We start from the raw sequence: 26207 nt of genomic DNA on the forward strand, positions 1-26207 counted from the left end.
CCACTTAGAAGTTCTTTTTTTTTTATTAAAATTTAAAACTATTTCATCCGTTAACGTTTTAAAAAAATAAAAAAAATAAATTTTTTTTAAAAGTCAATCCAAACTGACTTTTTAACAATTCTACCCTTTATTATTTTTTTCATAAAGAGGCACAAATAACAATTCATCTTAAGGATTATTAATCCAACTAAACAAGATAAATTAAATAAAGAACTAATCTTAAAGTAATAATAAAATTTTTAATAATAAAAAATTATAATAATGAACACTAAATCACATAATGATAGTTATTAAAAAAAATTATCTATGTAGAATTTTTATCAAGAGACCCCTTTAGTACACTAATATAGTTCAAAAGAAGAATTTACCACAGTCCCTACATTAAGATTTTATATATATGTAAGTATAGCTTCATATATTAATTTATCTATTAATCAAATAATTGTGTCACACATACAAGAATTATATAAACACTGTAAATAATTGGACAAAAAATTTCTTATTTAAAAGTTTCTGGTACGGGTTGTGAAATGAATTGGAGACTTGTTAGTCAAAACAGTTGTTAGATTGTCTGACTGAAACGATAGGGTGGGTAGTTGGCAAGGATACTCTGATGCTCAAGTCAGAATGAATTTATGAAGTATATGTATATGGAATGAGGAATGCAACTGAGGGGTCTCTGGCTCCCTTTTATATAATTCGAGACAGTTATCTTATCTTATCCATCTTATCTATTAATATAAAAGGAATATTTAATTTCGAATCTTTATTTTACTAAATATTTAACTTTTAAAATTATTATATAACAAAGATTTACGAACATAATTTAATTTAAATATTTTAAAATTAATATTAGATACACTTTTTTTTAAAATCTATCTATTAGATATCAATATTCCATAACTTATTGAATATGTTTTCGTTGCAATCTTATCTTTTTTTAATTTATTAGTGAAAATTAGATACAATTTCAATTTTAAAATTTGTTCTATGTAGTTGTTTCAAAGCCACTTATTTACTTTGCGCAAAAAATCAAAACTTTATTCAAAACCGTCTTTTAGTTCTAGGGAATTTCAGTTTTTGAGTGCCTTCTCCCTCGTATGTATCACAGCTAGCTAGGTTACCTTGCCAAAAACCCAACCTTTTTTCAGCATTCCCTTTTGGTTTCAGCGTCAGTTTTGGATCTCCTTCTCCCTTCTTCTGCGTGCTCTGCCTCCTGTCTGTGGTCGCCGCTCGTGCTTCGCGCTCAACGCTATGACCCTCACTCTCTCAAACCTTCGAACCTCTGTTCTCAGACAGCCACCGCTCCAGCCTCCACTCTCGCACCTCAGACCTCCTCTACCATCATGACTCGCACTCCAGGTAATAGCTCTCACTTGCGAACAACCGCTCTGCCTCTTGCATGTGGGCGCCTTCGCCGGTCTCAGAACCCGCACCCTCGCCAGCCTCAAATACCGCACCTGAGGCGACCTCCACCCTCTAGCTTCGCTAGATTGCCCTTGCCTCCTTCTTCCCTTTGTGCGTACTCTGCCAGGTTCTAACTTTTGTGAGTAGCGATTTTTACTCAGCTTCCTTTCTTCATTGTTAATTTGATTGTTACTCAACTTTGTTCATTGTTAATTTGCTTGCTAATTTTTGTCTCTCCTCTGCCAGCTTGAATTGGGTTTTTTTTCCTTTTTATTTATACTTACTTTTCCTGTTTTCAATGTCAATTTTATTGGATTTTTTTTCTTTTTATTTATGCTTGCTTTTCCTGTTTTCAATGTCAATTTTAATAACGTTTAAAAAGTTTAGCATGATAAATCTTGATAAGTTTGTTATTCTCTTCGGTGAGTGGACAAAGAGATATATTGTGTTTTGTTCTATTTATTTTATACCCCATCTCCATTAATGGCACCACAATTTTGTTGAATATGTTGCTAATGAATCTTGATCTGTTGCTTTCGGTTCTTTAGCATTATTCTTGCAAATATATTATTTAAACAGTGGTCTGATTAGTTTTTCTTTATTTTTCTTTTTGGGATGATGATTTATGACTCCATAAGAGAAGTGACTATTTATTTATCATCTATTATTATCTATTACATATATATTGAGAAGAGTTATGATTAGAAATAGAACTAATAGAAGGATGAATTAAGATTCTGAATCATAATTCATGCACAAATTTCTTTTGTTAAAATGGCTTTTATCATATATAACCTATAGTTTTTTTTCTTTTATTTCTAAGATTCGAACAAAAAATCTCTTTTCTCATTCTCATTCAGCGACGTTCATCTTCTCCCTTTGCAACTAGGAGCTTAGCCCAGCTCTTCCTTTTTGGCGTCATTGTCACTGCACCTCCAGCAGTGGCAATAACATAGTACCACTGCATTCTTTTCCCCTTTCTTTGCTTCAAGAACTCTAGTCATCACGTCAGGTTGTTTCTTTGTTCTGCTTTTCAGTCTATTTTCTTTAATTAGTTAGTTAGTTAATTAGAATTTGCATGTTGTTAGTAGATTTAAGTGGTTAAGATAGGTTAGGATTAGTTTATTAGATCCTTGTTAAGTTTTAAGTGTTAGATTATGGCTGTTATGGATTGAATGCTACTAAAAATTGCTTGATTATGCTGAATTTCTGAATTGCACACCACATGTTTGATTGAATGCCTATGTGATACTTTACATTTGATTTATTTGTTGTAGCTACTATAAAGATTAAATTGCTTTTTGTTAGGCACATTGTTCTTGGATGAGGCACTTTTGGCTATATTTTGATGCTTGTTCAACTTACAATTCATTAGCACATTGATTTTGTTTTGTTTTGTCAACACCTTATGATTTCTATGTTCATAATTCTTGAATTTTGGGTGAATCCTCAATTTGTGTGCCTTTAATTTGTTATTTTCTACAAGTAAAGAACCTTCACCGAGAAAATGTTAACTACTAAAAACATGAAAATAGCTAACAACTTTGAGTATGCTTTATTTTTGTACCTCTTGGACATTAATAAATTTCCTGAAATTTGCTGTAATGGAAATCTAAAAATAATGGCTTAAAACCACTCGTATTTTCCGGTGTCATCACTCATCACCGAATCTCAATAACATAAGACCCATGAGGTATCACTAGTAAAGCAACCATCTTACAGATTCTAAATACTTACCATTTTCTGGCGCTGATTTAAAGCCTGCAGCTTATGCCTTTCATATTCATTTTTTCTTCCTTCTTTTTTTAACTGCTTTCATAAACGTATCATAAATACAATGTGATCAATTAGCACACCGATAATAAAGGAAGATCAAGCAAAACAGGCCCTGGCCTATAACTACTTTTTATGTGTACTTTTTGCAAGCTTTAGAGAACTATAAAGCAACCAGAAATTAATGTTTATTATTTTTACAAAGAAACATTCAAATGATAAAGACATAATTGTTTCATCTTGAAATAAAAATTAATTGGTGAATTTTCATCTTCTTTAGATATTGTTGATCATTTGCATGAGCCGATTAACAAAATGAGAATCAGGGGAAGCCTCATACCTGCAACAGCTCTTTCTCTCTAGAAGCCTTCAATTGTCGAAACTACTCTAGAAGCCTTCCATTATCAGTGATTTAGTGTATTCTTTACTTGTAGAAGCTTTTATAGGAAATAAATAACAAATAATTAATAGGAATTGAAGAAGTAGTGCATGTGGTCTGTTTTTTTTTTTTTTTAGTCATATGATGCGTTTGGTCTTTATACAACCTCAAGAGTTGTGAACCCCTTCATGAATTGTTTAAGTTTGTTAACCTTTTGATCATATCCTTGTATGGCTTCTTTTTAGGAAAGCGGGAATCAGTAACAAGATACACGCACACATACTTTAGTGAAGACTACGGCATAATCATGCATTCTTACGAAGAAAGGAGTAAAAAGGTATTTATGATTGGAATTTTGTTGCTAAAACACCTAGCGTTGTATTATGTGATTATTTGATGTAATTGACTTTGGTTTTTTACTATGAATTATAATTGTCGTTGATATTATTGTGATTATAGTTTAATGGTTGGATTTACTTTGATTATGTCTGTGTTGCGATTATTGTTTTGGTTGAATTGAGTGCTTGTAAATGAACCATGTTACTGCCTTGTTAGAATTGGTAAACGAGAAACTAGGAGAAAATTACTGAGTTAGAATGATATTACTAAGTAGTAACATGAATAAGTGATAAATTAATTACTAGTATTTTCTGTTTCCACCTTCCATACAATCTGTCCCTTTCACACATATAGTATTATCCTTGCTATGAACTTCTTAAAATGCTCATGTGTATATGTATATTAATTAGTAGTTTAGTACTAAAGTATAGTAGCACTTTATTTTACATCCTAAATGATTATTTTGGCAGGTAAGTATTATTTTACATTGTATTATTTTAATTCTTTCAATGATGTACATGTTATTGAAATTTAAATGCAATGTGTTACTAATCTTATAAATCTTTGTTGTTTTAGATGTCAGGTGCTAAAAATAAAAAATAAAAAATACTTGTCAATAAAAGTGAAAAAATCTGTTAATAAGGAGATGATTAGTGCACATAAAACTAAGCTTTCACACCCTAAACCTACAAAATCACGAGCTCCAGTTCCTTCACATGTATCTAAAAGGCCTTCAACATTACCACCCTCTTCTTTGCAGCCACCACAAAAACTCAAGAGAAATTTACTATCATCCCATACCGATCATACACCATCACTATCACCATCACCAGCTGAATCACCATACTGTTCACCTATCCAACTTCAATCATTTGATAATGCTCCTAATAATGAACGAAATTTACATCATGCTCACTCTTCAGATAAAAATCATCAAGATGAATCTCTTACTCAAGAAGGTGAACCTGTCACTCAAGAAGGACTCTTGAAAATAGTGCCTTTGGCAAAGAGTAAATACAACAATCACTTTTGTGTTTTAACGTTCTCTCTATATTATTTTTATTGTGAATACATGTGTAATTACTCATTATTTGATCTTCTTATAGGTTTAATCTATGTACTACTGTTCGTCATGTAATAGATGCCATTAAAAGCAAATTTTCAGAATTCTGCCCTGCATGGGGACATGCCAGTGATCAGATGCGAGATTTGTAGTTTACTGAATTTAAGGTAAGCATTTATTATCATTTTTTATTATTCTGATATTATACATAGTGGGTAATTCAATGTATATGTTTATTTTCTTTTATAAAAAAATTGTATATGGGAATCTCAACACAATGCAAGAATTTGTCAAATTTTTTAGATTAAAGGGAGTGCTCAATTAAGAGGGTTGATAAATCAGGAGAGACTCAATTATTCAAAAGACCCTAACTATGTACCAAAATCTATTCCTGAACCCGTTTGGCATCAACTATTACATTATTGCGCTACAGATCCGCATTTTAAGAACTGGTCAGTAGCAAATACTGTGAATCGAGCATCAAATGCTGAAAGTTCCATGCACACTGGTGGTTTCATATCTATGGGTAAACATGCACGCAGAATCGTAAGATAAAAATAGTTTAATTTTAGTCTTGTTCTTATTATGTGTAATGTTTCCTTATTCTTTTTTCTTTCCTATCGATTAAAACTATTATATTATAGGAGAAAGCTACAGGAGTAAAACCTTCTCTAGAGGAGGTTTATACTAAATGCCACACCAAAAAGGACAAAAATTAGATTGATGAAAGATCTGAGAAAGTCATTGTATGTGATGCTACTTTGTTCTTCTTCTTTTGTCGTTTTCAAAAATAATTTTCACTATATGTTAGTATTTGTTCATGACATATTTAGTTGTGATTAAAATGAATTGGTTTTGTAGGGCGAATTTTAAAAGCGAAAGACAGAACTTTCTCAAGTAGCTTTATCTTTAGATAATGAGGGAGATGTTTGGCTTCTAAGGAAGGCCTAGATATATTAGATGATTACACTATTTGGAACAAAGTTGTGACAAAGAAAAAAAAGAAAGCTGCTTTTGGTTTAGGTTCTTTTGGTTTAAATCTCTCTTCAAAGTTGGATTCTAGAAATTGCTCAGAGACATCCAAAGACAATCTAAATATTGAGCAAGAACTTCACATGTGGAAAGAAAAGGTAAAGGAGCAAGAAATGATCAATGAAGAGCAAAAGGTTAAGTTGAATGATGCTGAGCATAAGTTAAAAGATCAAGGACGTCAACTAAAAGCTCAACAGAAAAGAATCGGTTCTACTGAAAGGACACTTCATACTTTGTATAAAAAGTTGAATCTCCTACTTCCTTCAACTTTGTCTGTTCTTGCGGATGATGAGCCTGGGACATGCTCTACTGATGATGAGGATGGTAACATGAGTGATTGATGTTTGGAGTATATGTTTTTTCTGATTTAAATTAAGCAATTTTTAGGTGAATTAGTTAGTACATTTGATTTTATTCATGATATTCGACATTTTTAAAGTTTTTTTTGTTTTAGTTTAATTATTTTTTATTTTAATTTGATTATAGACAAGTATTTTAATAATAAATTTGTTTAACTCTTTTATGGTAATTGGCTTTTTCATGTCTTTATTATGTGTTTATAATTTCAATGATGTAATATGAAAAAAATGATTATGATGGTCTTAATATAAAAAGCAAATCGAATACAATTTTTTTTCTAAAATATTTATCTATTAAATAGCAAATTATTCTGTATAAAAATTGTTTGAAATATTATATTAAATTTGTAGAAAACTTGTGCAAAAATATTTTATTGTTTTGTATGAAATTTATTTTAAATACGTAAATTCTTTTAAATTAAATTTTTCTGAAATTTAATTGAAAAGAAATATTTGATTTGTCTAAAATTGGTTGGAAAAAATTTTGTTATATTTGACTAAATTCGTTAGAAATTTGTTTGAAATAAAATATATTTTTATTTAAATTTTGTCTAAAATGAAATATTTTTACGTTTGAAATTTGTCTGAAATACATTGTCTTTATGTTGGCTAATCTGTCTAAAATTCGTCTATAATACATCATAATAGTTAGAAATCTAGCAGATAAATGCCAATTCAAAATTTGTCACAAAATCGTCTGAAAAAAATTTCGAACGAAATTTCAGACAAAATGTAAATTAGCAACAAGGTTTTTTGGGATAAAAAAAATTCGTTCCAATTTTGTTTGAAAGAAAAATTTTGTCCCTAATTTGTTCGAAATTTATTTCAATTTCGTCTCAAAATTCGTCCGAAAAAACCCTATTTCTAGTAGTGAGTGGCGACTGGACGCAGCTCCTCCATCTCGGGTTTTCTCCCTCCTTCCGGTGACAGTGACTCGGCTCGAGGCTCCATGGACGGCGGAGACGAGATCTGAGTTTTGTCTCTCTCCGACGCCTCTTCTCCGTGACGGTGGCTCCAAGCCCGCAACCCTCTCACTCGCGAGCCATCCCCCTTCATCGGCGTTGGTGGCAGCAGCGGAATGGGTCCGACGGCGAGGCGTGGCAACGCGGCGGCGAGCTCCCTCCCCCCCCCCCCCACGCCGGTTCCTTCTTCTCCCTCTATTTCGTTTTCTTTCTTTCCTTTGTTTCATTGTGTGCGTGTGTTTGTGTTGCTGATGGGGGGTTGGGATTGTGACTACTGGGTTTGGGGAAAGGGTAACCGGGTTAGGGTTTCAGGGTTAGAGATTTCCCAATTTGGGAATTAGGGTTTAAGTAAAATTAGGTTTAAGGGTAGTTTTGTAATTTCAAATAAAAATAGGGATAATGTAGTAATTAGAAATAAATTTTAATCCAACAATAATAATGTATAAAAATACTATTTATTCATCAATTTCACAAATTATTTTCAATAAAATGTTCAAATCTAATAATTAGAAATAATATAATTAATTTCTTTATTTTCCAAAACAGCTGTATTAATATTTTAAAATATTAATTATTTAGTCCAAATCATATAAAATTCTTATTATTTCACAACTACCAACTTTATAATTTAAATATAGAAAATAATTCAATAATTGTAAAATTGGATAATAATCTTAATTTATTTCAAATTCAATTAATCGAAACTTGCTTTAATTATCTTTAATAAAAAAAGGGTAAAGTATATTTTTTGTCCTTGAAATTTGACAAAAGTTTCAAAAATACCTCTAAGTTTTATTTTGTTTCAATTTTGTCCTAAAAGTTTTCGATTTGCATCAAATATACCCCTGACGGCTAATTTTCCAAAAAATTTAATACCAATTCAACAACAATTTCATAAGAACAACCCTCAACATAAGCAAATCAAGCATAATTTTCATGCATTATTATTAAATTGGTCTTAAATTTTTCGAAAATTTAGCCGTCAAGAGTATATTTGATGCAAATCGAAAAATTTTAGGACAAAATTGAAACAAAATAAAACTTAGGGATATTTTTGAAACTTTTTCCAAATTTTAGGGACAAAAATATACTTTACCCAATAAAAAAATTTCTGAAATTAAATCTACAAAAATATTAAATTTAAAATTAATTCATGATAGCCTTTTTTCAAAAGTTCTGGATCTTACAATCAATACCAACACCAACATCTTCAACATCACTATTTTCTTCTCTTATTTCTTGTTTGATATTATTTTTTCTTTTTGAAAAGTTTTTATTCTGCAATTATTTGTTCTTCTTGCAACGTCATTTCTAGCAATAGTTCTTGCATACTAAATAATAGGGATTAGGGTTAAGATTTTTACTCTTTATTAAAAAATAAATTTATTAATAATTTGTGAGAGTAGTTAATCTTCCAAAATGATAAGGTTGAGAGTCAAAGTGTGTTTTTTATAAGAGATCCCATTGTTTTTTGCGAAAACGAATTGAAACGGAGTTGAATATTTACTTTTATATTTATATTTGAATAAAGAGTAAATAATCAACTTGACCCTAAATTATTTGACAAAATTATTTTTAAGAGATATAAATGATAAAATGATTCTTAAAGATATGTTTTGTCTGACGAATTGTTTTCTTCGTCGTTTTAAAATGAGAGTAACTTGTCTTATATAATATTTTTTAGGTTTAATTATTTTGTTAGTCCTTATATTTTTATCAAAATTTTAATTAGATTTTATATTTTTTTTTTCAATTGGGTTTCTACATTGCTTTAATGTTGTAATTAAGTCCTTCTTAGTGTAAAGATATTAAAGTTAATTAAATATTTTTTCGCAAATTAAATGTATTTATAATTAAAAACTTAATTAAATGTTTGGCTGCATGTATTTTGGTAAAAATATTATGTTAATTTTAACATTTTTAACATAAAAATGACGTAATTACAAAATTAAAAGTAATGTAGGGACCTAATTGAAAGGAAAAAAAATATAAGGACCTAATTAAAAATTTGAATAAGAACTAACAAAATAATTAAACCTATTTTTTAAATCTAATTGACTTAATATAAAATTTGTTAAGAATTAGTTCGTATATTAAAAATTTAATTAAAAATGACAGCAGAGTAAGGGCTTGTTTGGGTGAGTTTTTAAAAAAAGATATTTTTTTGAGTTATCTTTTTTTAAAAGATCTTATAGAGAAGTAAAAGTAATTTTATGTTTGGATATCTCATGTAAAAAGGTCTTTTTATCAATCAATTATGTTTGGGTATAACAATATAAAAGTACTTTTTTGTTTATTTATTACATGAAAAATATCTTTTTTTTAAGGAAAAAAGATCTTTTAAAAAAAGATGTAAATTACAGCTTCTCAAAAAAGATTTTTTTTATTTTACTAGTGCTTTTACTTTTACTACTAGAAATTTGCCAAACACGTTAAAAAATAAAAAAAGATCTTTTTTCATTGAAAAAAGATCTTTTTTTAACAAAATAATGACGCCCAAACATGTACTAAATTATCTGAATTTTTTCTTTTAATTGTTATGATTAAGTATGATTCATTTAATATCTTTTCTCATTTATTTTTTCTTAATCCCACTTAAAAAATATATGATAAGAGACCATACTCTATAACAACAATTAATAGAAAAGAATTGTGACCAATTTATTTTCCGTGTAGATTTTTTTCAAATTTATACTATAGAATTTTCCTAAAAACGAATTGCAATTGAGATAACATCAATTAACTTATTTTAAGCAAGTCAAGTATTTTAAGATAAATTATAAAGAACTAATTTTTAATTAGTTTATACTAACCAACTTTAGAACTTAAAATTTATAATTTAATATAAAATAAAAATTTTATGATTTAGGATCTATAATTTAATATAAGTAAAATAATTTTTAAAAAAATGACTAAATGCCTCGATCGAATTTTACTATCATATTGTGTCTCAAATGGGAAGTTTAAATTGACTCAAAATCAGTAGTAATGTAGTATATATAGATTCTGCATATATAAAGATTATTGCTACTCTTCTTTTAATTTTATACAATAGATGAACGTCTTAATAAAATAAAAAAATAAAAAAAAAAACAATATCAGATTCTTAAAATCTATAAAGTCGTCCTAAGATATAATGCTTTTACATGTTTCATGATTTATATAGTATCCCTTTGAAACAAATATCAAAATCATAAGATTTGCGATATCTTCTCACTGATCCCATTGATAATGCTTTGTGAATTCTCAAACATTACAAGTAATTTTGCCTCTTTTCTAAGCTTTTATAATCCCGTCACAAACAACACAGTGATTCGAAATCAATTTAGCCACAACACTTCCCTCTTCAATCTCCAAATCTTTTGTTCTCTTGTTCCACAAATGCACACTGTAGATCTCTCTACCAGACAAATCATTCAGTTGATTTTCCACCCACCTTGATTCCGATTCATCTTGTGGCTTCTTCAAAAACCTCCAAGCCCTAACCCTATCCACAGGATAGAATGCCCTAGGAGGCAAAATTGTAAGATTAAACCCTTCAGTTCCTCCCATTCTTTCTATAACCCGCTGAACCAATTGAGGCCCATTATATCCCCATTTATTACCATTGAAAGTTGTTGCAAACTCCTGCATAAACTCCAACAAAATTGGATGGTTAATGTCAAAAATCATAACTCCGTTATTTAATATGACCCAATGTCTAGTCACAGGGTCTAAACTTTGTGCACCAATTGTGTTCCTCAAATTAGAGAAATCTCTTAGTACTATAAGGTCAGTGTCCATATACACTCCTCCATATTTGTATAAAATTGTTAATCTGATAAGATTGGACAAATTATTGGACAATGGTACATATCCTGGATCTTTAGTGCCACTATTGATCTGTTCAAGCCACGGCTCAGCCGGGGTGTCCTTAACCAAAAAAGGCAAATCCGGCGTCACGGCCTGGATTTTGAACCCCCGGTCGAGCAGTGACTTCAAGATTGCGTATCCACGTGGCGAGTCCATGGACCGGGACACAATAAGCAAGCATGCATCCGGATTGGCCTTAAAGAATGAGTCCAGTGTGAGAAACTCTCTCTTGCCAAAGGATCTTGCTGGGGACATCCATATGATGTGGTGCAACACTGGACAACCTTTGTTGAGGAAATTGAAGACTCTGCTATGAAATTGTTGTGATAATGTTGTTGACTTTAGAACCTCTATCTCAGGGAGCTGTCTTCTGAACCATTCAATCCTTTCATCTCTTGAAACATTGTCAGGGGGAATCAGAGGGTCATAGTTTTCTGCTTCTTCAGATTGCTGTTCTTCTGCCATCACAACATTGTTCTCTAAATATCCAAATTGTGGTGCTGTGTCAGTAACATGACTTTTGAGGTTGAAGTAATGGATCTTGGAATTTGAGTACATGCTCTCAACAAAAGTGAAAATGAGGACCCCAACAAATATGGTTGCATAGAAGTGTGGTGTTTTTGGGTTGCGGCTCTTTAGCTTGTATTCAAAGATTGTTTGGGTCATTTGTTTAGAACCCATTATTGCTTCTGGAGCTAGGTAAGTTCTCTATGATCTAAGGGATATAAATATGCATCTAAGGAAATAATTAATTGATTTATGCAAGGGAGAATATAAAAATTATTGTATATAAATAAGGTACCTTCTATTAAAGGATGCATCACGAATAGTGTCCACAAGCTAAACGTTTTTTCGGATTAAAATTTCAATTTACTCCTTGATACAATATCGACAAACATGAAATTCAACCTTTTGTCATTCTGAAAGATCTACTATACAAATGGTAACTTACATTTAGCATTAACTATTATGTCTCTGAAGATGACAAAATGTGGGTTCTGTCACAGTATACCAATTTATTCCCCCCCCCCCCCTTTTCACATAAATTGGTGTATTGATTCTTTTCGTTTTCAATTATTTGAAGCCTTTAAGTTTGACATTTCTTTTGGTACAAAAATTGCTGAACTGAATTTTAGTGTGAAAATATCATTTTTGTTTACCTTAAAGCCTATTAATCTATTATTAACTTTTGCATTAAGATTGACGGTGAGATAATTTATTGGGATCCAAATGTTAATTTCTCTATATCAAATCAGGCTGATTAGGGTCAGGTGCACTGAGATGCTCTGTCACTAGTCATAAGTAATAACAACATTAATGCTGTGTTTCAATTTTGTATTTATTTTCAATCTTCGATCCTTGCATTCATTCCATCGACCAACATCGATAGTGATTTCAATTTCATAGTCTTCCTTTACTTTTTCCTTTCTACTTCCTTAACAAAAATTTCAATTTCATTAGTCGAAAGTGAAACTATTTTGTTTCTAGCTACATTGTGTTGCCTATTTTACTTTTGATATATTGAAAAAACATTAATTTTAAAGTGATTACTATAGTATCTAAAAATATTTGTTTAACTTATTAAAAAAGGTTAAAAATTAATATTTAATTTTAAAAATATAAAAATAAATAATTATTAAATATTCAAATTTTACATTAAAAAATAAATTAGACAAAAATTAGACACTAAATTATAGGCACCATAAAATTCACTTATTTTAAAGGCAAAGGATTCGATAGTCCCAGAACGTTTGGACCATTAAATGGTCCCGTAACAAAATATGTTTTTTAAGTTTTTTAATATCTGCTAAATAGTCAATTTCTAATTTTAATTACAAATTAACTCCATATATTTTATTTAACCATAAAAACTATTTTTTATTTTATAAATTATTATTTTATCATTCATCTATTATATTTATTAATAATCAAAAATAAAAACAATAACAAATTAGATCTTCCATTGATCGTAATAACTTTTTGGCAATTCCAATCGATTAAAAGTTTATCTTTGATCCATTACATCCATGGAGGATTTTAAAATCGTGTTTCTTAGAAAATCAATCGATTGGATTAACAAAACAATCGATTGAATTTCAGGTTTCCCATAACTTAATCGATTGGACTTTATGTTACCACAAAACAATCGATTGAAAGTTGCAAGACAGTATGATTTTCGCAAAAAATCAATCGATTTGTCATATTACCCAATCGATTGAACGATGACTAGAATGTGAATTTTTTTATAATTCAATCAATTGTTTATATTACCCAATCGATTGAAGGCCACTATTAAAATGATATATGAAGGTTTAATCGATTGGTATGATAATACAATCGATTGAATTTTGTACATGACTAATGGTATATTCCAATTCAATCGATTAGTATGATCATTCAATCGATTGAAATGTGACGTAAATAAGTTTTTTTCTACATTCAATCGATTGGTAGGATAATTCAATCGATTGAATTTTGAATCGCGCCATTCTCAATTTCATGTCATTTTTATAAATTTTGAATCGTGCCGTGACTAATGGTTTATAAATTGATTGATTTATGGGAAACTTGAAATTTAATTAATTGTTTTGTTAATCCAATCAATTGATTTTTTAAGAAATACGATTTCAAAATCCTCGACGGATGTAATGGATCAAAGATAAATTTTTAATCGATTGAAATTGCCAAAAAGTTATTACGATCAATGAAAGATCTAATTCGTTATTGTTTTTATTTTTTATTATTAATAAATATAATAGATAAATAATAAAATAATAACTTTTATAATTAAATAAAATATATGTGGTTAATTTATAATTAAAATTAGAAACGGACTATTTAGTAGTTATTAAAAAATTTTAAAAACATGTTTTATTATGAGACCATTTAATAGTCCAAATATTTTGGAATCATCGAATCCAGGTTTCTTTTTATGGGCTCGTCTTTGAAAATTGTTAGGTGCACTCATTATTAATAAGGCAACTCTTAACTCTCGATTTTATTATGTTTTATATAAATGGTTGACACTCATGGTAATTTGCTAATGAGATTAATCATATTCCCTTTTTTTTTCAAAAGGATTATATATTTTTTAAGAAAAAACGAAAAAATTAAAATCCATAACATGCTACTTTATTTATTACCTGTGGATTTTACTCAACCAAACAAATAAACCATCAACTAAATTTGTATCATCAGAGACTTTCTATTTGAAGAACAGATACAACTCGTCGTTGCAAGTTTCTTAGAATTTATAGTAGTGTGTTTTTTATTTAATGATACTTTGAAAATAGGAATTGAAATAGGGTTGATTTGTTAACCTCGTATTGAAAGCTGCTCTATTTAGCATTTTTTTAATGGCCTGGGTTATGATTGAGTTATATTGTCATGAGCTCTCTGGTTTAGCCTAGCATTATCTAACACTTGATTGGTGTCTAGCCCTCTGTCCTCCTATGAACCACAATGGGGTTCGGAGTTGATTCCTTGTAGATCCCTAATCAAGTCATTCGTAGTATGTTTAACTACTTGTTTGATTTTGGCATTATTATTTTCTATTGTAGGCATCTGCTCAGTCAACATAATGATACAATGATGATGTCTCTCCTTGATTTGGGGTTAGGATAGATTGGGTGAGGAGGTGTAGTTTGGGAATTGGACAAATTTTTAGGGTTAAGATAGTTTGTCAACAGGAATTCATCTTTTATGGTACAATGTAAATTTTGTTTTGTCAATAAAAAAATTAAGAATTTATTTGGTTTGTATTTTTGTTCTTAATTTTCATATTTAATATTTTTTATTTTAGAATAGAGTAAAGTATCATTTATGTCCCCAACGTTTGGGGTAAGTCTCAAACCTATCCCTAACGTTTTAAACGTCCTATTTGTGTACCAAACGTTTGTAATTGTAGTCAATGTAGTCCTACCGTCAAAATTGCAAACATTTCGTTAACGGCGGAGCCTACGTGGACGTTATGTGACACGGTGGCAGGGCATGTGTTGTTACCGTTATTCAATTTAAAAAATAAAATAAAAAAAATAAATGTTAAGCAGGGGATCCTCTCGAAAACCCCAATACCCAATTCTTTGGCTCCAGTTGCTGCTGCGCTGCCTTTGAAGGCCGATTCCCCGTGCGTGAAAGAAGATGGAGCATGAAGCATGCCAATCTGAAGCGAGCCAAGGCAACAAGCAAGCCACACGAAGTAGGAACCTAGCACGTCGAAGGAGGACAACCTGTTACTGTGGGGAACGGCCTGTGCTCGCAACGTCGTCGACGGCAGAAAATCCTGGGCGGAGGTTTTGGGGTTGCGTTAACTTCGGGGTGAGCTTTAGCCATGTCCTTATTTGTTGTTGAGTTATGCGTTTTGATCATCAATGGGTGTGACTCTGCTGTATCATGTATTGTATAGGTTGGAGAAGAATGTGGCTACTTCGTATGGGCAGAACCAGAGGAAGATCCGTCACAAGTTTCTAGGCTAAGATTGAAGGTCAGAAATTTGAAGGGCAAACTGGATATGGTTGAGTTCAGATTCATGGTTGCAGTGGGAGTTGCTTTAGTTGGATGGACACTTGCACTGATAATGGTGTTTGAAAAAACAACAGCAACCAAATTTGGCAGACTTTCACTAGAATAATGTTGCTGGTTTTGATGAGTCATAGGAGAAAGTTGTTACATAGCTAAATTGAGATCTGTATGTTGGGTTAGAGATAATAGTCATGTTGAACTAGTTGCTATTTTGTTGAACTCTTTGGCAGATGGTAATGCATTGATGTAACTTTGTGTTTTGGTTGAAGAAAGGCTGGTTTGTGCATATGCAATGTTGTTTCAATGAAAGAGTTGATTGAAATCAAGTTTTGGATTTTTGCATTCTATTTAAATGAAGCAAGTCAACAGGAAACATAGGGTTCTGTAACATATTACTTAATGATTAACCAAAAAGCTGTCATTGGATACAAGCAGTAAATGTTGGAAGCAAAATAACAAAACAAGAGCAACACAGTTTGCTCCATAATAACAAAACAAGAGCAACACAGTTTGCTCCATACTAAGGGTCTGCAATAATATACTATTGTCTTAAAACTAGTTTCCAGACACTATAAGGATACTAAACAGAAATCCTGAACTCATAAAACAAGTAGGCTTAAAATATAAACCACCAGACATCATATTCGTCACATCCTTTTCCATGCTTTGGGAGGTGTCCTAGCCATGAACTTCAGTTGGGATTGGGTGATGTTCTTCGATGGGCTTGGCAGCACCCTCAGATTTGTGGTGGATGGAGTCAGCTTAGGCTTTTTTGAAGTAGCTTGAGAGTGTTGTGAACTCACATCAGTAGCAGCAGATTTTCTCTTTGGCCGGGTGACTGTGGTCTTCTTTGCAGCAGCTTGGGATGGCTTAGAGCCCTGGCTGGAGATAGTGCTTGAGATAGTGCTAGTGCTGGTGCTAGACTTGAATCTGGAAGCCCTTCTTGTGGATCCAGCTACTTTATTTGCCTAGTAAACAGCCAGAAAATCAACTAAGCAGAATTATTCAACAGCTACTCATATCATAATCTTTAAATGCAATTAATAAAAATGAAGCCCTAACTAACATGAGCAAAATAAATTAACAGTGCTTACCGATGCAGTTGCAGCTACTTTGCGCTTCTTTGGATAGGTCCGTTTGTTGTGACCTCTAGCAAAACAATAGGAGCACTTTTGATTCTGCCCTTCGCGAGAAACTCCTCCCCGAGTTGGGTTCTCATCTGTAGCTTTATTACGTTTTACTTTAGGCCTTCCAATGGGTTTCCTGTAAACTGGTGGCAAAACGTCATCAAAGGGTGTCTTCTCCCACAGGTTGGGTCCATTCAAGGGATATACCACATGTTGGTAGCAGTCAGTGTAGGTTGATTTCTTGTAACAGTTTGCAACAAAGTTGTCAACGTTGAAGCACATCTTCCTGATGCAGGTCATTGCATGAGCACAGGGGATCCCGGAGAGTTGAAACTTCCTGCAAGAACACTCATGATTCTTCAAATCAACAACGAACTTCTCTTTGCCTCCATGGATACTTGTTACCTCATATTTATCATGACCAGCATACGTGCTCACCCACTTACCACTTGCATCAGCTTGTTTCTCAACCTTAATCCTGATACGGGGCAATACTTCTCTTGGGTATTCAATTATACGATCCCTATTATCAGCCCAACGCCTCATTATGTATACTCTGATGTCTTCAAGCATGCTGACTATTGACTTCTCTCTGGCATCCACAATTACAGAGTTAAAGACCTCACACATATTGTTTACCAAGGTGTCACACTTAGACCAGGCCCCAAACTTGTGGCGGCACCAATATTTGGTTGGTATCTCCATCAGGTGGTTGTAGGCTCCATTATCAAGACTCTGTATCTCAGCCATTCTCCTCTCCCACTCTTGTAAATAAGTAGCCTTTGCAGCATTCCACATCATCAGTTTTAGTTGCAGCCCTGGGAATCTCTTCCTGAAATTGCTATAAAGATGTCTAACACAAAATCTATGATCCACTCCGGGAATCAGCTCATCAAAGGTTGGAACCAATCCCTAAACCCACAAGAAATAGTTAATACAGTAATTAGAGCAGCATGATATTTGTTAGGTATAATTAAATCAGTTAATGCACAAAATCAGTAACTCATTACAACTCAGACCATATATCATATAGTACAAACACCAGCAAACACTACAAGAACTTCTCCCTACAATTCAAACACCTGCATACACTACTAAAACTAATAATAGGTTCAATGAAGTAGCTCCTTAAAACTAAGTTTAGAAATAACTACCTTCTGTTGGTCAGACATGAAGGTGCAGCCCCTTATCTTGTCATACCCGAAGTCATCACACAAATTGGTAAGGAACTAGGTCCATGTGTCCTTCGTCTCTGCTTCAACCACTGCATAGGCTATTGGCAACATCTGGTCGTTCAAGTCCCAGCCAATAGCAGTGAGAAGCTGACCTCCATAAGGTGTCTTGATGAAGCACCCGTCGAGGCAAATTATTGGACGGCAAACCATGAAGCTCTTCTTGCATGCATCAAGGCACACATAAAGTCTTTAGAACTTTGGCCTTAAATCCACACCAGGTTTTGGTCTCTCAGAAGCAAACTCTGGTGGTCTCTCCACTTGCAACTTCACTGTAGAGCCCGGGTTAGACCTGAGCAATTCGTGACAGTAGTCATAGAGCCTCCGATACTGCTCAATGTACGTTCCTTGTAACTCATCAAGAGCAAACTGCTTAACCCGGGCAGCTTTAGACTTAGTCAGCTCTACATTCCACTTGATGTATGCTTTCTTCATTAGTGTGGAGAGCTTTATCTTTGGATTCTCAGCAATTTTGTTTAGAAAGACCTTGCTCAACCATTTTGCATGCATAATACCAATTTTCAACTCCTTGGAACAGCTATGTTTGTTGTGGCAGCTGGTGAGTTGCCATGTTTGCTCATTCTTCATCTTCCCACAGTATGCAAACCAGTTACAACCCTCAACGCAAATGACTTTCACTCTCCGAAGGTCAACCTTATCAAACCTCAAACCCCTCCCAGTATGTACAGCATAGGCAGTAGCACAATCCTTAAACTCCTCTCTTGATACATAAAGAGTTCCAATCTCCCACTTATACTCACTCATGTCCTTTAGCTGCTTGTGCAAGGGATACCTCTTCGCAACATTGTTGGCATCCTCATCATCACCAACAATAGGCACATCAAGAAAATCTTCTGATTCATATCCCTCTTCCTCATCCCCTAAACATGCAGGTATCTTCTCCTTACCTCTGTCATATCCACTCCTATTCTCTTTTGCTGCATCAGTTTGGGATTCAGTTGTGCCAGGCTCGAATGTATCCCCTACCCTGATGTCCACATCAACTAACCCCTCAGCCCCTTCCTTATCATCATCACTGTCACCAAACACAACCTCAGCAGCACTATCTTCTGAGCAATAACCATTTCTGGAATCAGAACTCCATGAATCACTGCTGTCATCTACACCATCCTTGGGAGTATAGTCCTCATCCTCGCTGCCATCACTACCCTCTTCTTCCTCATCTGATTCATCTTTTCCATCTTTCTCACCCACATTTTCTTCCTCCACATTTGGGCCAGAATTTCTCTCAACTTCTCTTGCTGAATGGGCCTCAAATGCCACAATTGGGCCTGGCCCATTAGATCCACAAGCCTGCTCTTGCATGGTAGTTTCAGTACTCCCTAACATGTGTACATCCTGAACTTCTTCATGGATATCACTAGGTTTATGCACTACATACAGCTCCACCATATCCTCCCTAACCCCAATATTAGCCATATCCATCGCATCTTTGTCTGTTCGCAGCATCCTTAAGCTTTCTTCTGTACTCCCTCCCAGTGATTTGTACCACATTGCTGCAATGTCTTTTTTCAAATACCCTTGTCTGCTCACTATATCATAAACCTCAATCAGGCTCCACTCATCTCCATTACAGTAGTCTATCACAGTTGTCTCCCCACCCAAATACTTCAAAAGCCCACCTTCAAGACCAAAGCTTCCATGGTGGTAAACTTTGACACTGAAATAACTCATCCTAAAAACTGCACACCCTGTTACATCAGACTAGCAAAGTGAAACTAGTAAATTCTTAAGCACAGCTTGAGTCACAAAAAACAATTCAATTCATGCCCTAACTAACGTACGAAGCGAACAGTTCTCTGGGAATACATAAATTCAAATAAACCCTAAACTGTAAACAACCTGCTGTATGACATTTGTTCTTCATCCAACTACTAAATACAAACCCAACAAACAGAATTTCTTCCTCGTACATACCTTGTCGAAGAAAACCTCTCTGTCGCCAGACCGAAGGTGCGATCTTTCATGTAACACAAGGAACCACAACCCGCCAACTACCTTGTAGCCCCTCCCTGCGATCACCCTCGAAGAAGTGTCAGACGTGTGTGGTGAGGAGAACCGGACTGAACAAAGAAGCGTTGAGGTGCTCTGTTTCTTCAACGTTTCGTTTTCCCATTCACTGAATGGAATAATAGGCGCGAAACGCAGACGTGTCTCTCTAAACCATTTGGGCTTACAACCTCAGCGTCCACGTAGGTAACGGAGTTAGCGGAATGTTAACAATTTTGACGGTAGGACTACATTGACTACAATTACAAACGTTTGGTACACAAATAGGACGTTTAAAACGTTAGGGATAGATTTGAGACTTACCCCAAACGTTGGGGACATAAATGATACTTTACTCTTTAGAATATTATAAAAAAAGTTTAAAAAAATATTTTTGTTATTTTCTCCTCATTAAAACTTAAAATAAAAAATGGTGAAAATAAAAATAAAAAAACATTTTCATAAACTAAACCTATTCTAAATCTTCTAAGTTCTCATATATAGTTTGTTTTCTATGTAAAATTCAGGAGAATTCTTATAGGAACGAAGATAAGTATATTGATCTATTTTGATAGTGTCCTTAAGTGCTTAGAAAATTTATTAAAGAATGAATAACTTGATTTAAACAATAATGTTTTAGGTCTTCTAATTTCATTAAGATGTTTATAGAAAACATTTTATTAATGAATTTCCAACACAAAAATGAGATTAATAAAAGTTCAAATGTAATAACTTTTGGCCGACATATTATAACTTTGTCCAATATATGCAGGGAACCGCGAATTGTTTTTTATAAATAAATAATTTAATTATTTTATTTATCAAAATATATAATTTGTAACTATTTACCAATTTATATCACATTAATTTTTCTCATTTATCGTGTAAACGAAATAATTATTAATGTATCTCATTTACACTAAACAAGATATGTTAATTTTTTTTTTAAATTCTATATATCTTGTTTATAATATAAATAAGATATATTTATAGTTATTTCGTTTATACTGTAAATGAGATATGTGTATTATTATTAAAAAGATTACGATTAAAATAATATCAATTTAATTTTTATTTTTAAATTAATCTAATTTTTGAAAGTTATATCTTAAAACTGTTACGCTATGTATTTAAACTAGTGATTTAAAATTGCCTATTTGAAATCAGTATATTATTTTTTAAAAACTAACTCATTTGAATTGGTACTAAAAAAAATACATAAAAAATAGATTGAATTAGATTGATTTAAATTAAAAAAAAAACAAGGTTGTACATGTTTAGATTCAATAACGATAAGAAACACGATAATTGAATCGTTTAGTACACAGAGATAGACAGTTATTATTGTAACTTGAATAGGCATCTTGATAGCTAAAACTCATTGTATATTTGTAAATAAAAATTAGGAATACCAGCTAGCATAGTCAGTTAGAGATTATAGCTAGGCAGTTAAGTTAATGACTCTCTCATTTCCTTTTAGTTTGTATATAAACAGCATGTCAAAACAAGGGTATAATCCAATTGAGCATTTTTATATCTACATCACTCTGAGTTCAATTCCCATTTCTCTCTCTCACTCTTTCTCATCACATACTCTCACATCTTGCTGCACCACGGATGAAGCTTGATTCCTCATCTCCAATATCTTCGCCCTCTGTTCTTGGACTTGCACGATAGAGCTTGATGAGAGCATGACCCTCTCTTTGACGCGTTTTCACATGGTGCGGTGAGCGTGAAAGAGAGATAACCGCTTTAATCAACGAGACCAAGAATAGAAGATCTGAATTTGGAAACCAAGCAGATTCTTGAACTCACCAATTGTGTTCTTGAATTTCATTTCCTTTCTTTTCTCATTGTGAAACTGTCTCCGATTTCTTTCGTCTCGAAAGATCCCCTTCTCATTTTCTTCAATCCCTAAATTGCAATGGATAACACTCAACCGTTGAATCCCAATGTGATGAATGCTTAATCAATTGCGAATTTCTTGAAACAAATGCCAGCAATTCAAGCTCAGATGGCGAGAAACTCAGTCAATTCATGGCAAGATCCGGCGAGCCCTTATTTTCTTCATCCGAGCGAAAGTCCTGGTAATCCTCTCATTCCAGTTATTTTAACTGCAAGCAATTACAGTGCTTAGAGCAGAGCTATGTTGTTGGCCTTGAAATTGAAAAATAGGCTCAAATTCATTGATGGATCAATTGCGAGGCCAAATGAAAATGATGCACTTTTTGAAGCTTGGGAGAAATGCAACACTTACTTAGTGTCATGGATAACACTATCATTGAGTCCTAAAATTTTAGCAAGCGTGATTTGGAACAATAACGCCTCAGATATTTGGAAGGAACTGAGGAATAGATATTATCATGGTGACAAGTTTCGGGTGGCAGAATTGCAGGAAGAACTATTTCAATTGAAACAGGGAGACGCTACTGTTACGACTTATTACAAGCTGAAATCTATTTGGGAGGATTTGAACAATTTCAAACCCATTCCTGATTGCGTAAATTGTACTTCTGTGTGCTCATGTAGATTGAACATAATCAAAGAGCATAGGCAAGAGGATTGCACCACAAGGTTTTTAAGAGGACTGAATGACCAATACGCTAATGTCAGATCCCAACTAATACTGATGAATCCTACACCTGATATTGATGCTGCCTTCTCCATGTTAACACAACAGGAACGAAAAATCAATAAATGCAATGAATCCAAGGTTTTTTATAAAAAGAGCCATGCAGTCAAACAATAAGAGCAATCTAAGGAGAGGCAGAGGGAGAGGTAGACACCAGGCTCCTAGAAAAGGACGAGGAAGCAGAGTGCAATGTACATTCTATAACAAGACCGGCCACACTATTGAGACATGCTATAAAAAGTATGGTTTGCCACCTCACTTGAGGCAAAGGAAAATCAGCAGCATCAACTACATTGCTGCTGAGGCACCTGCTAAGAAGAGACTTGATGATCTCAGCCAATGCAGCCTAAGCAACAGTCAGAAGGAAGTTGGTGATTCTACAAGTTATGAACTCTCTTCACACCAAAAGGATGCAATTTTGCAGTTTCTCAAAGGACAGGAGGCTCAGCAACAACCTCAAGTCACAAATCAGGTTCAATCCACCACAAACAATACTCCATTGATTCAAGGTAATATTGTCATTTTAAAATATAGTAGCAACATTTCAACCATTGTTACTGCTAAATCTCATCTCTGGGTAATAGACACAGGGCAACTGATCATGTCACTTTTAATTTGGATGATTTTTAATCATATCAAGAAATCGGTCCCATGATTGTTAGAATGCCTGATGGTAGCCATACGACTAATAGCATCATTGGCACCATAAGGTTTTCTAATCAATTATACTTTTCAAATGTGCTTTTCATTTCAACTTTGATTTCAAATTAATTCCTGTGTCAAAATTAACCAGCAAGTTAAAGTGCAAAATGCTTATAGATGACAACTTATGTGAGATATAGGACCAAGCTACTTTGAAGAGGATTGGAGTAGCTAAATGTACTGATGGTCTCCATACATTAGATAAGAAATTTTTCTGTTCTACAGCTCACAAAACTAATTTCACACACACTTCCAGGCACCCATCACTTACATTCACAGTAGCTGTCACTATTGATGACAATTCTGCAGCTTGCACACATATCATAAATGCCTTATGGCATACTAGACAAGGTCACATTCCACCACATAGATTGCAAGTAATGCATAAAACTCATCCCTTCATCAATTGTAATGAACAAATAAATCCATATAACTCTTGTCATTTAGCAAAGCAAAAACGATTACCGTTTTCATATAGTACTTCTGAATCTCTTAGCTGTTTTGATTTGTTGCATCTTGACATTTGGGGTCCCATATCAATACCTTCTATTCATGGATAAAAGTACTTTTTAACCATTGTGGATGACAAGAGTCGATACACTTGGAAGCATTGCATGAAAGCCAAGTCTGAAGCGTCTGATCTTGTTAAGAATTTCATTGCAATGGTTAAAACCCAGTTTAACAAAACTGTAAAATGCGTGCAAAATGATAATGGCCCTGAATTTCTCTTAAAATCATTCTATGCATCTCATGGCATCTTGCATCACACATCTTGTTTTGAAACCCCCCAGCAGAATGGTATTGTGGAGCGAAAACACCAACACATTTTAGGGGTGGCAAGAGCTATGCTATTTCATTCATCCATGCCAAAATGTTTTTGGAGTTTTTCTATCAAACATGCTGTGCATCTAATCAATATCCAGCCAAGTGAATTTCTCAAAAACAACTCTCCTTTCAACATCATTTTTAATAAAATACCAGATTTAACCAATTTAAAAGTATTTTGATGTTTAGCATATGCATCAACCCTTACTAATGGCAAAACAAAATTGGATCCGAGAGCTAAGAAATATGCTTTTTTGGGCTTCAAGGAAGGGACAAAGGGATTCACTCTCATAGATTTGCAATCCAAAAATATATTTACATCTAGAAATGTTATTTTCTATGGAAACCACTTTCCATACCCAACTTCAGAATCTGATTCAACCAATAACCCAAAAACATTAAATGCTGAACTTATCCAACAATCACAAAAATCACAGCTTTTTCGACATAATTTTGATGATTCTTTTACTGATGACACATACCACACATACAACTCATTCATGCATTCATCACACAACACATCCAATTCATCTCATCATATGCATCATAATGCATCTATTACATATCACACATCAATACAACAAAATTCATCACAATACAGCTCTGCATCTGGCACTGCTTCACAAGCCACATCACATTCCACTAATCCTCATGCATCACCTGCATCTAGCATTCATCATGAATCACCTGCACCTAATTTCAACTCAAGTGTTGTTAGAAGATTTGCCAGAATTAGAAAAGTGCCAAATTATCTCAATGACTATTAATGCAAGATAAATACCACTGCTACCAATTCTCTTTACAGGCATCCTATATCACAGATCATCTCTTATGATGCACTTAGTACAAAACATCGAGTATTCTCTTTGGCCATTTCTTCAAATATTATTCCTAGTGACTATGAGCAAGCTGTTGTTCACCCTTGCTGGAAAGAAGCCATACAATGTGAACTAGAGGCACTGGAGAGAAATCATACTTGGAAAATCACCACACTTCCATCTGGCAAGAGAGCCATGGGTTGCAAGTGGGTGTTCCGAATCAAATATCACCTTGATGGGACCACTGAACGCCACAAGGCCAGACTAGTCGCAAAGGGATTCACACAAATTGAAGGAGTTGATTTCATAGACACCTTCAGCCCTGTTGTTCGAATGTCGACCTTAATAGTTGTGTTGGCTTTGGCCACAGCAAAGCAGTGGCACATCAAGCAGTTGGATGTAAACACTGCCTTCTTACATGGAGAGTTGAACGAAGAAGTATACATGAAGCTACCCCCTGGACTGCAGCAACCAGGACTAAGCCCGAAGTCAGTGTGCAAGCTTGAGAAGTCCTTGTATGGTTTAAGACAAGCAAGCAGGCAATGGAACTTAAAGTTGACTGAAACTCTGAAATCTGCTGGTTTTATCAAATCAGAATCTGATCACTCTTTGTACACCAAACTCACCACTCATGGTGTCACCATTATTATGGTATACATAGATGATTTGGTACTCACACGAGATGACCTTGCTGCAATTGAGTCTATCAAGCAACTGCTGAATCAGAAGTTCAAAATCAAAGACTTGGGTGATGTAAAGTATTTTTTGGATATGGAGGTTGCTAGATCTTCGAAGGGCGTTCATCTATGCCAACTAAAGTATGCCATGGATATTCTCAAAGACTTCAAATTCTTAGAGTGCAAGTTAGTAAGCACACCTATGGATTACACCACTGCTTCAAAGTTATCTAGCGAGAGTGGGACTCCACTGGAAGACAAAACTGAATATAGACAATTAATTGGCAGGCTTCTGTACCTGACCAACACTAGACCAGACATTGCCTATGCTATAGGAAGGCTCAGTCAATTCATCGATTGTCCCACTGATGTTCATATGCAAGCAGCTTATCGTATTTTGAAATATTTGAAAGGCTGTCCCGCTGTTGGCCTTCTCTTCTTCGCAGATAATGATCTCACTCTTACCAGATTTTCGGATGCAGATTGGGCAACATGTG

The 26207-nt window shown here is 33.5% G+C and overlaps 2 protein-coding genes across 2 annotated transcripts; both read right to left on the bottom strand.

The window, feature by feature from the left end:
• Positions 1–10590: 10590 nt before the first annotated feature.
• On the bottom strand, positions 10591–11847 carry LOC112742850 (uncharacterized). Its single transcript, XM_025792089.1, has one exon. It carries the CDS (start codon positions 11845–11847, stop codon positions 10591–10593), a length of 1257 nt encoding a protein of 418 aa, XP_025647874.1.
• Positions 11848–16334: 4487 nt separating this feature from the next.
• LOC112742853 (uncharacterized) lies at positions 16335–18199 on the bottom strand. The gene is made up of 3 exons (XM_025792091.1): positions 18077–18199; positions 16782–17726; positions 16335–16655 (listed from the first exon to the last, which is right to left on the bottom strand). The coding sequence occupies exons 1-3, from the start codon at positions 18197–18199 to the stop codon at positions 16335–16337; spliced, it is 1389 nt and encodes a 462-aa protein (XP_025647876.1).
• Positions 18200–26207: the final 8008 nt, after the last annotated feature.

This window comes from Arachis hypogaea, chromosome 14 (genome assembly GCF_003086295.3).
Source record: "Arachis hypogaea cultivar Tifrunner chromosome 14, arahy.Tifrunner.gnm2.J5K5, whole genome shotgun sequence".
Classification (NCBI taxonomy): Eukaryota; Viridiplantae; Streptophyta; class Magnoliopsida; order Fabales; family Fabaceae; genus Arachis; species Arachis hypogaea.

Excerpts from the sequence above, each read along its gene's own strand:
- LOC112742853 (XM_025792091.1), bottom strand. The coding sequence starts at position 18,199 with ATGGTTTGCCGTCCAATAATTTGCCTCGACGGGTGCTTCATCAAGACA. Across the intron at positions 17,727-18,076 it reads TGCCAATAGCCTATGCAGTG|GGATTGGTTCCAACCTTTGA; the intron begins GTTGAAGCAGAG and ends TTGTGGGTTTAG. Across the intron at positions 16,656-16,781 it reads AAGTAGCTGCAACTGCATCG|GCAAATAAAGTAGCTGGATC; the intron begins GTAAGCACTGTT and ends GCTGTTTACTAG.
- LOC112742850 (XM_025792089.1), bottom strand. The coding sequence starts at position 11,847 with ATGGGTTCTAAACAAATGACCCAAACAATCTTTGAATACAAGCTAAAG.